At 39.7% G+C, this 12,660-nt stretch overlaps 1 protein-coding gene across 1 annotated transcript; it reads left to right on the forward strand.

Annotated features, from left to right (window-relative positions):
• The first annotated feature begins 4,566 nt into the window (after positions 1-4,566).
• Positions 4,567-10,875, forward strand: LOC133155742 (LIM/homeobox protein Lhx1-like). Its single transcript, XM_061281268.1, has 4 exons — positions 4,567-5,347; positions 6,378-6,601; positions 7,032-7,315; positions 10,419-10,875. The coding sequence occupies exons 1-4, from the start codon at positions 5,178-5,180 to the stop codon at positions 10,644-10,646; spliced, it is 906 nt and encodes a 301-aa protein (XP_061137252.1). The 5' UTR covers positions 4,567-5,177; the 3' UTR covers positions 10,647-10,875.
• Positions 10,876-12,660: the final 1,785 nt, after the last annotated feature.

Raw genomic sequence — 12,660 nt, forward strand, 5'->3', positions numbered from 1 at the left:
TTGGGACCAAAGCCTCCCATTCTGATCGTCTGGAGCGCCTTTGAATATGGGTTCAAGTGTGTGTGTGACTGTTCGTCCCTCCAATTCTGATCGTCAGGACTGCCTGATTGACAGGCCCTTTCGTCTCATAAATCTGAGACACCACGATGGTCCACCTGTAAAATCTTCAATCTTCTTTTCGGTGCGATTGTTTTGGCTTTCAGTCGGATTTCCACGGTGGAAACACCTTGGCCGTCTGCTCTCTGTGTGTTCACCCAGTCTTCAAGAATGTTTTCAACTTCGGGCCATCTGCTTTTATTACCTCTGAAAGCTTTTGTCGTCTTTTTGCATTGTGTCAGTTCTTTACGCTGCCGTCTCCAACGTCTCACCATCGATTCATTGATGCCAAGCTTACGTGCCGCAGCTCTATTTCCCTCTTTGACAGCCAAATTGATTGCTTTTAACTTAAAAGCTGCATCAAATGCATTTCTTCGTGTGTTTTCCATGATGAGGGTGTGTGCGTGATGCGCGAAATGTTCAAAACACAATCAAACTAGCACGTCTTCTTCGGCGCATTATCTCTTCTTTGTTTGTCTCGCTCTTGCTTCCTGCTAGAGCGCCCCCTGGAGGCCGTAAAAATCCATAACTACGCCGCGCCGCCATTTAAGCTTCAGGGTTCAAAGTAACCTTCTGAATAAAATGCATTAAAAGTTCACATTCATTACAACTTGTTTTTGGTGAGCAAAATGTCAGAAGAATTGAATTTAAATGCTGATTGATTGGGTTTTAATACAATGCAGATAGTCCAAACAGTGCCACTGCTTTGTGTAATCTCTGAGTCACATGGCAGAGTAAGAGAAAGGGTTTAGAGTCCTTTGACGCAGGTCACCTAGCGTGCATTCCTACTAAAGCTCATAATATTCACAAGCAACACAGCCAGAATAAGCAGCAGTCATAGTAGTGTTTCAAAATAGTATTTTTGTTGTTGTTTTTTTCTTTAAGATACCGCACAACAGCGGTCCGCAGCCTTTTTACGAGTGTATAAAAGTGATCAAGTCATCACAAAAATCACGAAAAAAATCTTATATAAACCGCACCGGACTATAAGCCGCAGCGTTCAAAATTTAAGAAAAAAGTTGCAGTTTATAGTCCGGAAATTACGGTATGTATATGTTTGTGTGTGTGTTTGTGTGTGTGTGTGCGTGTGTGCGTGTGTGCGTGTGTATATATATATATATATTAGGGGTGTAAATCGCGGGTTTTGTCACGATACGATATAATATCGATATAAAGAACTACGATACGATATTTGCCAATATCTTAAAGCCTGCTGCGATTCATTCACGATATATCGCGATATAGTGCTCTACGATCGATCTTTTTTTTTTTTAATAAAAAATATAGAACAATATCCTGATTTACAACAATTCATACGCAAAATCAACAAGGTACTGCAAACTCTTTATTTAGGAAATTACAAGAGTATTGTAGTATACAAATTGCTTACTTTAACACTGAACTTTGATGTCGTGTTTTTTCTTTAAATGTGCGGCGAGATTTGTGCTCCCTGAATATTTGATCACCGCATGGCAGGATTTACAAACTGCACGTGTCTTGTCCGTTGAGCCATCTTTTCTTTGGAATCCAAAGTGCTTCCAAACGAATGACTTGAAGCCTAAAGGGGAGCAAATTTCCTCGTCTTTTTGGACACTAGCCATAGCACCAGCCCAGGAGCCGCGGACTAGTTGTCCCCTCCCCTTTCACGCGCGTGCTCTGCTCACAACACAACAACGCCGGAAAGAGGAAGCAAGCAACAATGAACTGGATTTCAAAATAAAGTCGCGTCTAATGTCCGAGGTCAAACACGGCGATATAAATCGATGTTTACCTTTAGCATCGATACCAATAAATCGTAGAGCCTTATATCGATTAATCGATGTGTATCGATGTATCGTTACACCCCTAATATATATATATATATATATATATATATATATATATATATATATATATATATATATATATATATATATATATATATATATATATATATATATATATATATATATATATATATATATGTATATATATTTTTTCGTCGGTTGCATTCAAGACTTAGACCTTTGAATTAATTCTAAATGTTTATGGAACAAAGATAAATTGTTAACATTTTTCAGGTTAGCTGAATATTTAGATATTTATTGATTTATTTGATTTGATATTATTTGAGCTGTTTTGTCAATTATTTGATATTAAATGAAATGCAAATAATGTTTTGTTTATTTGGTTTGTGTTTTTTCATTTTATTGTTTTTTTTTAAGACAGCGGCATTTAGCTTCCTCACTTGTACCCCACCACGCACTTCACTGTTTAATGGTACCACGTATTTCTATCATGCGTGTGACAATCGTCGGTCTCAGTTCAATTAAGTGGTCACGGAGACATGGGTTTCTCAACGCGCTCTGCAAAAGTAGATAAATTAACTAAATTTTAGGTCTCAAATATTTGCTAAACGGATACCACACAAAGCACCCTCATTGGCGCGTTGCTCTATCGTGGTCGTGATCTTGAGTCACGTAAGTGAGCCTGCGGGAGAGAGACAAACGTTTAGAATTAGTGATTGCATGCATCTTCACCGTCTCATTCATTATCTCAGATTAATTATTTTGCCGTGTGCCATTTCACTTGTCTGCACTTCATAAACCCTAAATCTCCTGGGCTGCTTTACAACGATGTGGCTCGAGTATAGATAAATATTAAATTCAATTTTGTAACATTATTGTAACCAGTAAAATAGAAAAAATAATCAAAACTCGAAATCTACTTATAGATTGGAACAGGATCTACCATGGTAACAACCTCAGATCGGTTTTATTTATCTGTTTCCCCCAGCATAAAAGTATAGCCTACAAGATTTGCAATGCAAATCTCTCTAAATTTTGCAATATAATAAAAAATTAACATTGTGTTGGGGAGAGGAATCGTCTTCCTTTTCCGTTATTATTGTTATTGTTATTGTTATGTTTATTATTATTATTATTATTATTATTATTATTATTATTATTATTATTATTATTATTATTATTATTATTATTATTATTATTATTATTATTACCCATCCATCATTCATTTTCTGAAACGCTTTATCCTCACAAGCGTTGCCGGCGAGCCTATCCCATCAGTTTTTGGGCGGTAGGCGGAGTGCACCCTGAAATGGTGGCCAGCAAATCGTATTATTATTATTATTATTATTATTATTATTATTATTATTATTATTATTATTATTATTATTATTATTATTATTATTATTATTATTATTATTTGGTTCTGCTTGCGGATATGCTCGTGATGGTTTGGTAATAAATCAGTCAGGGAGCTCCACTGAATGACAAAGGCGTATTAAAGTAGGCCCACGGATTTGGTTGTTTATTTTTCGAGTTGATGATGGCGTAGGACCCACTGCTGTAATGGGGTGGCATAGGAGCGTATATTCCAAAAACACAGGACAATACTAGTTCTCCCTGCTTGGTCGTCATTGAGCGCCGACACGAATAGTTAATGTTTTAAGCCCTACCGGCCTTCTTTTCCATCTTTTAAAAATGAGGCTCTTCCAGCGCCGGGAGGCAGCTGGATTGTGAGGGAGGTTTGCATGGGAAGTAAGGGGATGCTGCAGGGCGAATAAATGCGGCTCAATGTCTCCTTTTCAATGTTGAAATGCATGCATGGACCTTGCTTAGATATACTTAGATATTCGATTCAATCATTATCAACTTTAATTGTGTCGCTATGCAAAGATGATTAAAAACACCTCAACAGTAAAGAATTTAGATTTTATAATTCGTTGCATTATAAATCTCGAATTAAAAAGACCAATGAGGTGAATATAGAATACGAAAAAACGGTTAACTTGGTCTTCAAGTGCCTTGGTCCTTCTCTAATAAATGGCCAAAGTGGGGCGCGGACCACTGACCATAGCTGTCCATTTGAGAGTATGTTTTGTCTCCAACCTCGACTTCACTGCACAAACACGTTTGCCTAAAAGAAGCAGCATCCCCCAAAACTCAGCCAATAATCGTTAAGCGCTGGAATAAAATTGCCGCTTCGAGAGAGAGAATCACGAATTCCCTCAATAACGTCTGTATCGAATCATTTCTACTGACAACATTCTTAAAACAAATTTAGTTAGTGCAAATTTCAAATGTCCATTTGTGGGTCGAGCATGCAACATGCACCTCCGGCTCACGGGTTCTGTGGAGACGCTACCTGCTCATGTTCCTCCAAGTCCCCTCCCGCAAAGAGGACAATTTGTTCAACAGCCAAAAAAAGGCACCTCTTCTCCCATGGCAGCTCGCCATGAGCCACCACTGGTCCCTTCATACAATTTTATGAACATATAATGAGTTTTTGGAGAAACTTGGCGATAGGAGGCTTGAATAGCAGCCAGGCGCGGTGAGTTAAGGTGGGGCTGCTGGATGCTTATGAATATGACGCAGCAGCGCTGATTGGTCCAGTCGATGAATGACGCTAGAGGGCTAGAAATATGGTAGGTTCAGAGTTTCCGGAGATAGGCATTGTACTTTCGACCCATCGCATCACATCATATGCGAACGGAGGCGACGAGGGCACGGATCCCTGCTTACACAGATTGACTGGAGACACCAGCGCATCTTGGCCAGCAGAAAACAAAGACGCGTTGACAGTGGATACGCTACGATGCCAGCGTAATTTGCATCATTTTCAAGCGCTCGTTTGGTTGTGTGACATATCTGCATTTTGAGACATTTTCATCAACTAGTTGCCGTGTCCAGCACTACCCGCTTCAAGTTTGTTTCTGCAGAAAAGCCAAACCAGGTCTAAGTGCACCCGGCTATAGGTTACCTCTTTTCGGAGCCAGGTGCTGAAATCTCCTCTTTTTTTTACGCCACTGTTTTCTCCGGATCCAACAAGGGAGTGTTTCTTTCTCCACCAGTGACATAACGCAGCCAGTATTTATTCTTTTCTGCGTTTTGTACGGTAAACCTTCATTGCGCATGCAAAGAAATCCTTTGGTGACACGGAATTGACAAGCGTCTCCACGCACATTGACCGAAAGGAGCCCCAGGCGAATGACAAGGGTAATAAGTCGGCCATTGCTTGGCCTGTATTGCTGAATTGTTGTGTGTGAGCACCTTTAACGGAGTTTTAACCCAGCCAAAGCGATGGTACACTGCGCCGGGTGCGAAAGGCCTATCTTGGACCGCTTTTTGCTCAATGTGCTGGACCGAGCCTGGCACGTCAAGTGCGTCCAGTGCTGCGAGTGCAAATGCAATTTGACGGAGAAATGTTTTTCTCGAGATGGGAGACTGTACTGCAAAGATGACTTCTTTGGGTAAGCGCTTCACAGGATGACAACAATTCACCGGTGATTTTAAAATTGCATTAACAATATATTAATATGCAAACACATTTTTGGTAAAGATAAGATATTCATTAATTTTTCCCCACACGGGGAAATTCCATTTTCAACTGAAATATATCTATGGCTTTATCTAAACAGCACACGATGTAGTCCTGTTATCATATCATGTTTTTTGAATGAACTATAAATGGACAGCGGGTGCGTGAAAACTAAACTAAGGACATTAAGACAATAAGCTTTGAGTAGGCTGAAGTAATTAAAATCTTCCTAATTTGGATTCTTATGCAAAACATCAGAACCATTAAACGCGTGTACGTTGACTCAGCAGGGAGGCTTGATGGGAGATTGAGGAAATTGCACTTAAACAAGCTATGTGAAGGATCAAACCCGGGCCACAAGAGACGCAGCTCCGTGTTTGCTCAGTTCGCCGCGACGTCAGTGGATTTGAATAGCAAACTGTTTGAAAAAGATCACGCCCACAAACAATGCAATTGTAGACGGCAGTTAAGCAGTGCCCCTCAATACACATATAGTTTAACACTTAAGTAATTACTAGTGTCAATTGTACTTCTCTTTATATTCTTCGGGTTTCAATAAATCTTTCACATTTTAAAAGTGTAGTACAACTGAGTATTGAAAAAAATAAAGTCATATTAAATTCAACCCACAAATTTATTTACACAATATAAATATTAAGGTTGTTAATGTTAAAAAATAACACCAACATTTGTTCACAGCTAAGATGATGTTCAACAAATGAGACCTTTCTCTAACAATATTCACAATCTATATTTTATCCGGAAAGTTGGGCAAATCAGATGAGCCTGCGATGCATTTTTTGTAGTGATTTGTATATGCTAAAATATTTTCACAAGACAATCATTCACTATGTTGCTATTTAATTGGTTCGGTTCCATTTTGAATGGTGTCACAATTCAAATTCCATTAAAAATTAGCCTATATCAACAGTAACACAAGCATACATATTTTCCTCGTGCAGGCGGTTCGGCACCAAGTGTGGAGGCTGTTCGCAGGGCATCTCTCCAAATGACTTGGTCCGGAGGGCTCAAAACAACGTGTTCCATCTCAACTGCTTCACATGCATGATGTGCAATAAGCAGCTCTCGACTGGAGAAGAGCTCTACATCATAGATGAAAGCAAATTCGTTTGCAAAGACGATTACATGAGCAACGGCATTGTAAAAGACACAAACCTCCTTTCAGGTAAGGAGCTCTCGGTGCATGCATTTATGCACATTTTTCTCAGCTATGTGTGAATTATGTAAAAAAACAAATTAACATTGATGATAAATATAAAATAATGACAAAAATAATAATTTAATGATGATGATGTGATGGGCCTAACCAGAGTGGTGGAGATTTTGTTAAACAAATAATATATGAATCTAAAATTGATATAATTGTTTATTACACGATTTGCTCCTTAAAATGGATACTAAGATCACTTTTCTTGTTTCTGACACAGTCAAATACAACTACGACCGGAATCTCTCACACGGGTTTTTAAACTAATTTGAAATGAGATGCTACAATATACATTTACACGTATGAAATAATTTGACACATGCTCACACCGACATGTGCGCGCACCTTTTTGTCCCACTTTAGTTCTCATTTTGATTTTATGTCATAGTAACGGTGTGCAGCGACCCGAGTTTATCCCCGGACTCACAAGACCCCCACCAGGACGACGTGGTTCTTAAGGAAACAGAGATTGCTGCCCTCTCGGATAAGGAAACTGTAAACAACGAGAACGACGACCAGAATCTGGGTGGCAAGAGACGGGGCCCACGGACAACAATAAAGGCTAAACAGCTGGAGACGCTGAAGGCAGCTTTTGCTGCGACACCCAAACCCACCAGACACATCAGGGAGCAACTGGCACAGGAGACTGGCCTCAACATGAGGGTTATTCAGGTAAAAGGAAACAAATCAAGTCAAATGTATTTATCACAGAAATTTCTCACCAGGCATCATACCACAGGTAATGAATAATAATATAGTATTTGTTTATTCACCTCAAACGTTCACGATTCAATTACAAGATGGAAAATTTGTTTTTCATTTTATTGACATAACCTAGAATGGTTCAGCAGAAGTGAAAAATAACTGAATAAATAAATATAATATAATCCATTCATCCATCCATTTTCTGAACCGCTTAGGCCCCACGGGGGTCGCGGGTGTGCCGGAGCCTATCCCAGCTGTCATCGGGCAGTAGGCGGGGGACACCCTGAACCGGTTGCCAGCCAATCACAGGGCACACAGAGACAAACAACCATTTGCACTCGCACTCACACCTAAGGACAATTTGGAGTCTTCAATCGGCCTACCAAGCATGTTTTTGGAATGTGGGAGGAAACCGGAGTGCCCGGAGAAAACCCACGCGGGCCCGGGGAGAACATGCAAACTCCATACAGGGAGGGCCGGAGGTGGAATTGAACCTGCACTCTCCTAACTGTGAGGCGGACGTGCTACCCATGCTCCAACGAGCCGCCCAATATAAAATAAATAAATAAATAAATAAAATACACGCGTACGTGTGCACGCACACACGCATGCATGCACACACACACACATGCATATATATATATATATATATATATATATTAGGGGTGTAAATCGCGGGTTGTCACGATACGATATAATACCGATACAAAGAACTACGATACGATATTTGCCGATATCTTAAAGCCTGCTGCGATTCATTCACGATATATCGCGATATAGTGCTCTACGATCGATATATATATTTTTTTAATAAAAAATATAGAACAATATCCTGATTTATAACAATTCATACGCAAAATCAACAAGGTACTGCAAACTCTTTATTTAGGAAATTACAAGAGTATTGTAATATACAAAGTTCTTATTTTAACACTGAACTTTGATGTCGTGTTTTTTCTTTAAATGTGCGGCGAGATTTGTGCTCCCTGAATATTTGATCACCGCATGGCAGGATTTACAAACTGCACGTGTCTTGTCCGTTGAGCCATCTTTTCTTTGGAATCCAAAGTGCTTCCAAACGAATGACTTGAAGCCTAAAGGGGAGCAAATTTCCTCGTCTTTTTAGACACTAGCCATAGCACCAGCCCAGGAGCCGCGTACTAGTTGTCGACTCCCCTTTCACGTGCCTGCTCTGCTCACAACACAACAACGCCGGGCGCACTGCTCCCGGAAAGAGGAAGCAAGCAACATTGAACTGGATTTCAAAATAAAGTCGCGTCTAATGTCCAAGGTCAAACACGGCGATATAAATCGATGTTTACGTTTAACATCGATGCCAATAAATAGTAGAGCATTATATAGATTAATCGATGTGTATCGATGTATCGTTACACCCCTAATATATATATATATATATATATATATATATATATATATATATATATATATATATATATATAAAATTCTTCAAGCACTGGTACTTTGATGAGTGGGCTTGCATGTTATGCACTCATTCATAGGTGTTATTCATGCAGTTACGTAGGTCGTCCTATGAGTCAAACTCAGCCCCCAACCACCCAAACATCCTCACGCCTCCTCCTTATTGCATCTCCTTTCCGCCTTTTAACAAACTGCTTATTCCATCAAACTTCACACGTCACGTGGAATTCACTAAAGCAAAGAGTGATGGCTTAGTGAACTTGATCACAAAATGGGAAATCTGTCAATTTTTTCAATTCCGCATGTACATGGACGGGAGGGCATAGTCGTTGGGCTGCTGCAATCGCTGACATACGTATTTGGCATAGCACAGCTGATCTGACGTTAGCCAAGCTGTAAGCTTGTGAGTTGTTGTTGTTTTCTTGTAAACTAATATTTACTCTTGCACAGTTAATAACATTTAATAGAAACTATAGCAACAAATGATCGATTTAGAATGCTACTATTTTTTTATTAGCTTCCTCATCAAATTTTATGTAAACTATAGCAACAAATGCTCGATATGGAATGCTACTATTTTTTATTGGGTTCCTGTAATATTGGTAATTTTACAGCTAATTTCTTATTATGATTTGATTTAATGTTACCACTTCATGTAACGCCACACTCACCCCGTGGCGAAATAAGACCCAGACTCAATGACAACATGCCTTCATTTTTAAAGAAGTATTTCATGTTCACTTTTGAGTGGCATTCTGTAGGGTACAACATTTATGTAATTGTAGTTTTCTGTGATTACGTGTTTTTCCAATTATACTGGATGAAGGAACAAAACAAAACACCCACACATTTCATGATATATTTCATTTCATAGACTTTTAGTACTTTTGTTTGATTAATCTCATAGTGGCATAAGGCTCATAAAGGCTGAATAGTGTATTTTATCGAGCTAACTATTGTAATTTGTTTACAATAATAATTTTCACGAGAGCTGATTAGATGAGATAGGGTTGAACACAGTTTAGAGTAGATTATTGGTGGTCAACCACTGTATCGCAGTTTACAAAATCACACGAGGAAATTGTGAAGTTGCAAATCAACTAGAAATGCCAAACTGTGACAATTGTTGGTGTGGTCTTTTTGCATTTGATGAGTGAACTTACTATGTTTGCTTGGCGTAACACACAGGCAAATACGACTAAATAACAAATGGCCACAATGCTTCTTTAAAAAAGTTAGGTAGTAGGCTACAGATTACAATTGATGACAACAATCTTTTATCCCTAAAACTGCTGGGTTAAGAATTGTACCAACCCAAGTAGTTTGGGTCAAATTGACCCAACTTTGACTACTTTCTGGATCGGTACAATTTTTAACTGAAATTGAGTTGTTTTTGCGGCAGCAGTTTTAAGAATGTCAACATTTACTTGACTCATCTTCTCTCTCTCTCTCTCTCTCTCTCTCTCTCTCTCTCTCTCTCTCTCTCTCTCTCTCTCTCTCTCTCTCTCTCTCTCTCTCTCTCTGTCTCTCTCTGTCTCTCTCTCTCTGTCTGTCTGTGTGTGTGTGTGCCATTGAAATGTTCATCAAATTGCCGACTGCACATACTGATTGTGTGTTAATGTACATGCAGGTCTGGTTCCAGAATCGCCGTTCCAAAGAGAGGCGTATGAAGCAGTTGAGCGCACTGGGAGCCCGCAGGCATGCGTTTTTCAGGAGTCCAAGGCGGATGAGAACGCTGGTTGACCGCCTGGAACCAGGAGAGCTCATCCCGAATGGACCTTTCTCTTATTATGGAGGTGTGTTTGACTTTCACTCTAAGTGGAATTCCCTCCTATTTTTGCAAATCCAAGATATTTAATTGTTTTTCACACTGCCCTATTAATTACTAGGGGTGTAACGATTCATCGATACACATTGATTAATCGATATAATGCTCTACGATTTGTTGGCATCGATGCTAAACGTAAACATGGATCTATATCGCCCGTTTTTGACCTCGGACATTAGACGCGACTTTATTTTGAAATCCGGTTCATTGTTGCTTGCTTCCTCTTTCCGGGAGCAGTGCGGGGCATGTTGTGTTGTGAGCAGAGCAGGCACGCAAAAGGGGAGGCGACAACTACGCGGCTCCTGGGCTGGTGCTATGGCTAGTGTCCAAGAAGTTAGTGTATAGTTCTCTGGTATTGCAAGAGAATGGGTTTTTTTTTGCATTTGGATTAGAACATATGGTCAAGGTGTAATGTTTACTACATTCATTATAAAACAGTGGTCCCCAACCTTTTTTGCGCTACGGACCGGTTACATGTCAGAAATATTTTCGCGGACCGGCATTTATATAAATAAATAATACATTTATATAAATAAAGAAATAATACATTTATAATAAATATATAAATACAATGAAATAAAATGATACGACATAAAACCAAGTACAAATGACAAAAATAAAACTCACCATTACGTTGAATTACACCAGTGCTTCTCAAATAGTGGGGCGCGCCCCCCTTGGGGGGCGCAGTGCTATTCCTGGGGGGGCGCGTGTGACCCTGGGGAACAGGCTTTTTTTTTGGCAGTACTAGAATAAAGTGTAATTGCGCGTTTACTACAGCAGGGGGCAGTGGCGCTCTCATTGTTACTTCTGTCACGTTTGCGACAGTGCAACATTTTACGACTTACAAGACAAGTTAGGATAGTCACGGTGGGGAGGGGGGGCGCGAATAGTTTTCTTCTTGCTAGGGGGGGGCATAACAGAAAATAAATGAGAAGCACTGAATTACACTGAGTTTGTTTCTCAGAAACGAGCCGGTCCTTTCTAGACGTAATCGGAGACAATCACACCCGAAGTGATTAAGGTTTGTCTTTTATTGCAGGATGCTTGGTCTCCATGTGTTGAAGCAGTTTTGAATGCTTCATTGCCTGGTTAGTTAGCCTGTCGCCACATATTAGCTTTGCGGGCTCGACTGGGGAAACATGTCACGTGACCGGGACGAGTGTCTTGACCTGAATTAATTGATCGTCGATAATTTTTTTTTTTTCTGTGCGGCTTGGCGGCCCGGTACCAAGTGACCCACGGACCGGTACCGGTCCGTGGCCCGGTGGTTGGGGACCACTGTTATAAAGAACTTATTTTTGTTTTGTAATTAAATAGTTCAGTAATGCACTTTAAAGTTAATGGTATTACAAAAAAAGAAAGAATATTCATTTTTCTTTACTTACTTATATGAGAAAATTATAGGAATTTGATAAAGTTCAGTGTAAAACTAAGCACTTTGTATACTACAATACTCTTGTAATTTCCTAAATAAAGAGTTTGCAGTACCTTGTTGATTTTGCGTATGAATTGTTATAAATCAGGATATTGTTCTATGTATAGCGATCGTAGAGCACTATATCGTGATGTATCGTGAATGAATCACAGCAGGCTTTAAGATATGGGCAAATATCGTATTGTGATACTTTGTATCGATATGATATCGTATCGTGACAAAACCCGCGATTTACACCCCTATTAATTACCCTTTTGTTTTATGGTCTATGTAGCTACGAGGGGTGTAACGATACATCGATACACATCGATTAATCGATATAATGCTCTACGATTTATTGGCATCGATGCTAAACGTAAACATCGATTTATATCGCCGTGTTTGACCTCGGACATTAGACGCAACTTTATTTTGAAATCCAGTTCATTGTTGCTTGCTTCCTCTTTCCGGGAGCGCACTGCGCGTGTTGTGTTGGGAGCAGAGCACGCACGTGAAAGGGGAGTCGACAACTAGTACGCGGCTCCTGGGCTGGTGCTATGGCTAGTGTCCAAAAAGACGAAGAAATTTGCTCCCCTTTAGGCTTCAAGTCATTCGTTTGGAAGCACT

The sequence above is a fragment of the Syngnathus typhle genome, linkage group LG6 (genome assembly GCF_033458585.1).
Source record: "Syngnathus typhle isolate RoL2023-S1 ecotype Sweden linkage group LG6, RoL_Styp_1.0, whole genome shotgun sequence".
NCBI lineage: Eukaryota > Metazoa > Chordata > Actinopteri > Syngnathiformes > Syngnathidae > Syngnathus > Syngnathus typhle.

Coding starts and splice junctions, on each gene's coding strand:
- LOC133155742 (XM_061281268.1), top strand. CDS start 5,178: ATGGTACACTGCGCCGGGTGCGAAAGGCCTATCTTGGACCGCTTTTTG. Junction 5,348..6,377: donor TGCAAAGATGACTTCTTTGG/GTAAGCGCTTCA, acceptor TTCCTCGTGCAG/GCGGTTCGGCACCAAGTGTG. Junction 7,316..10,418: donor TCAACATGAGGGTTATTCAG/GTAAAAGGAAAC, acceptor ATGTACATGCAG/GTCTGGTTCCAGAATCGCCG.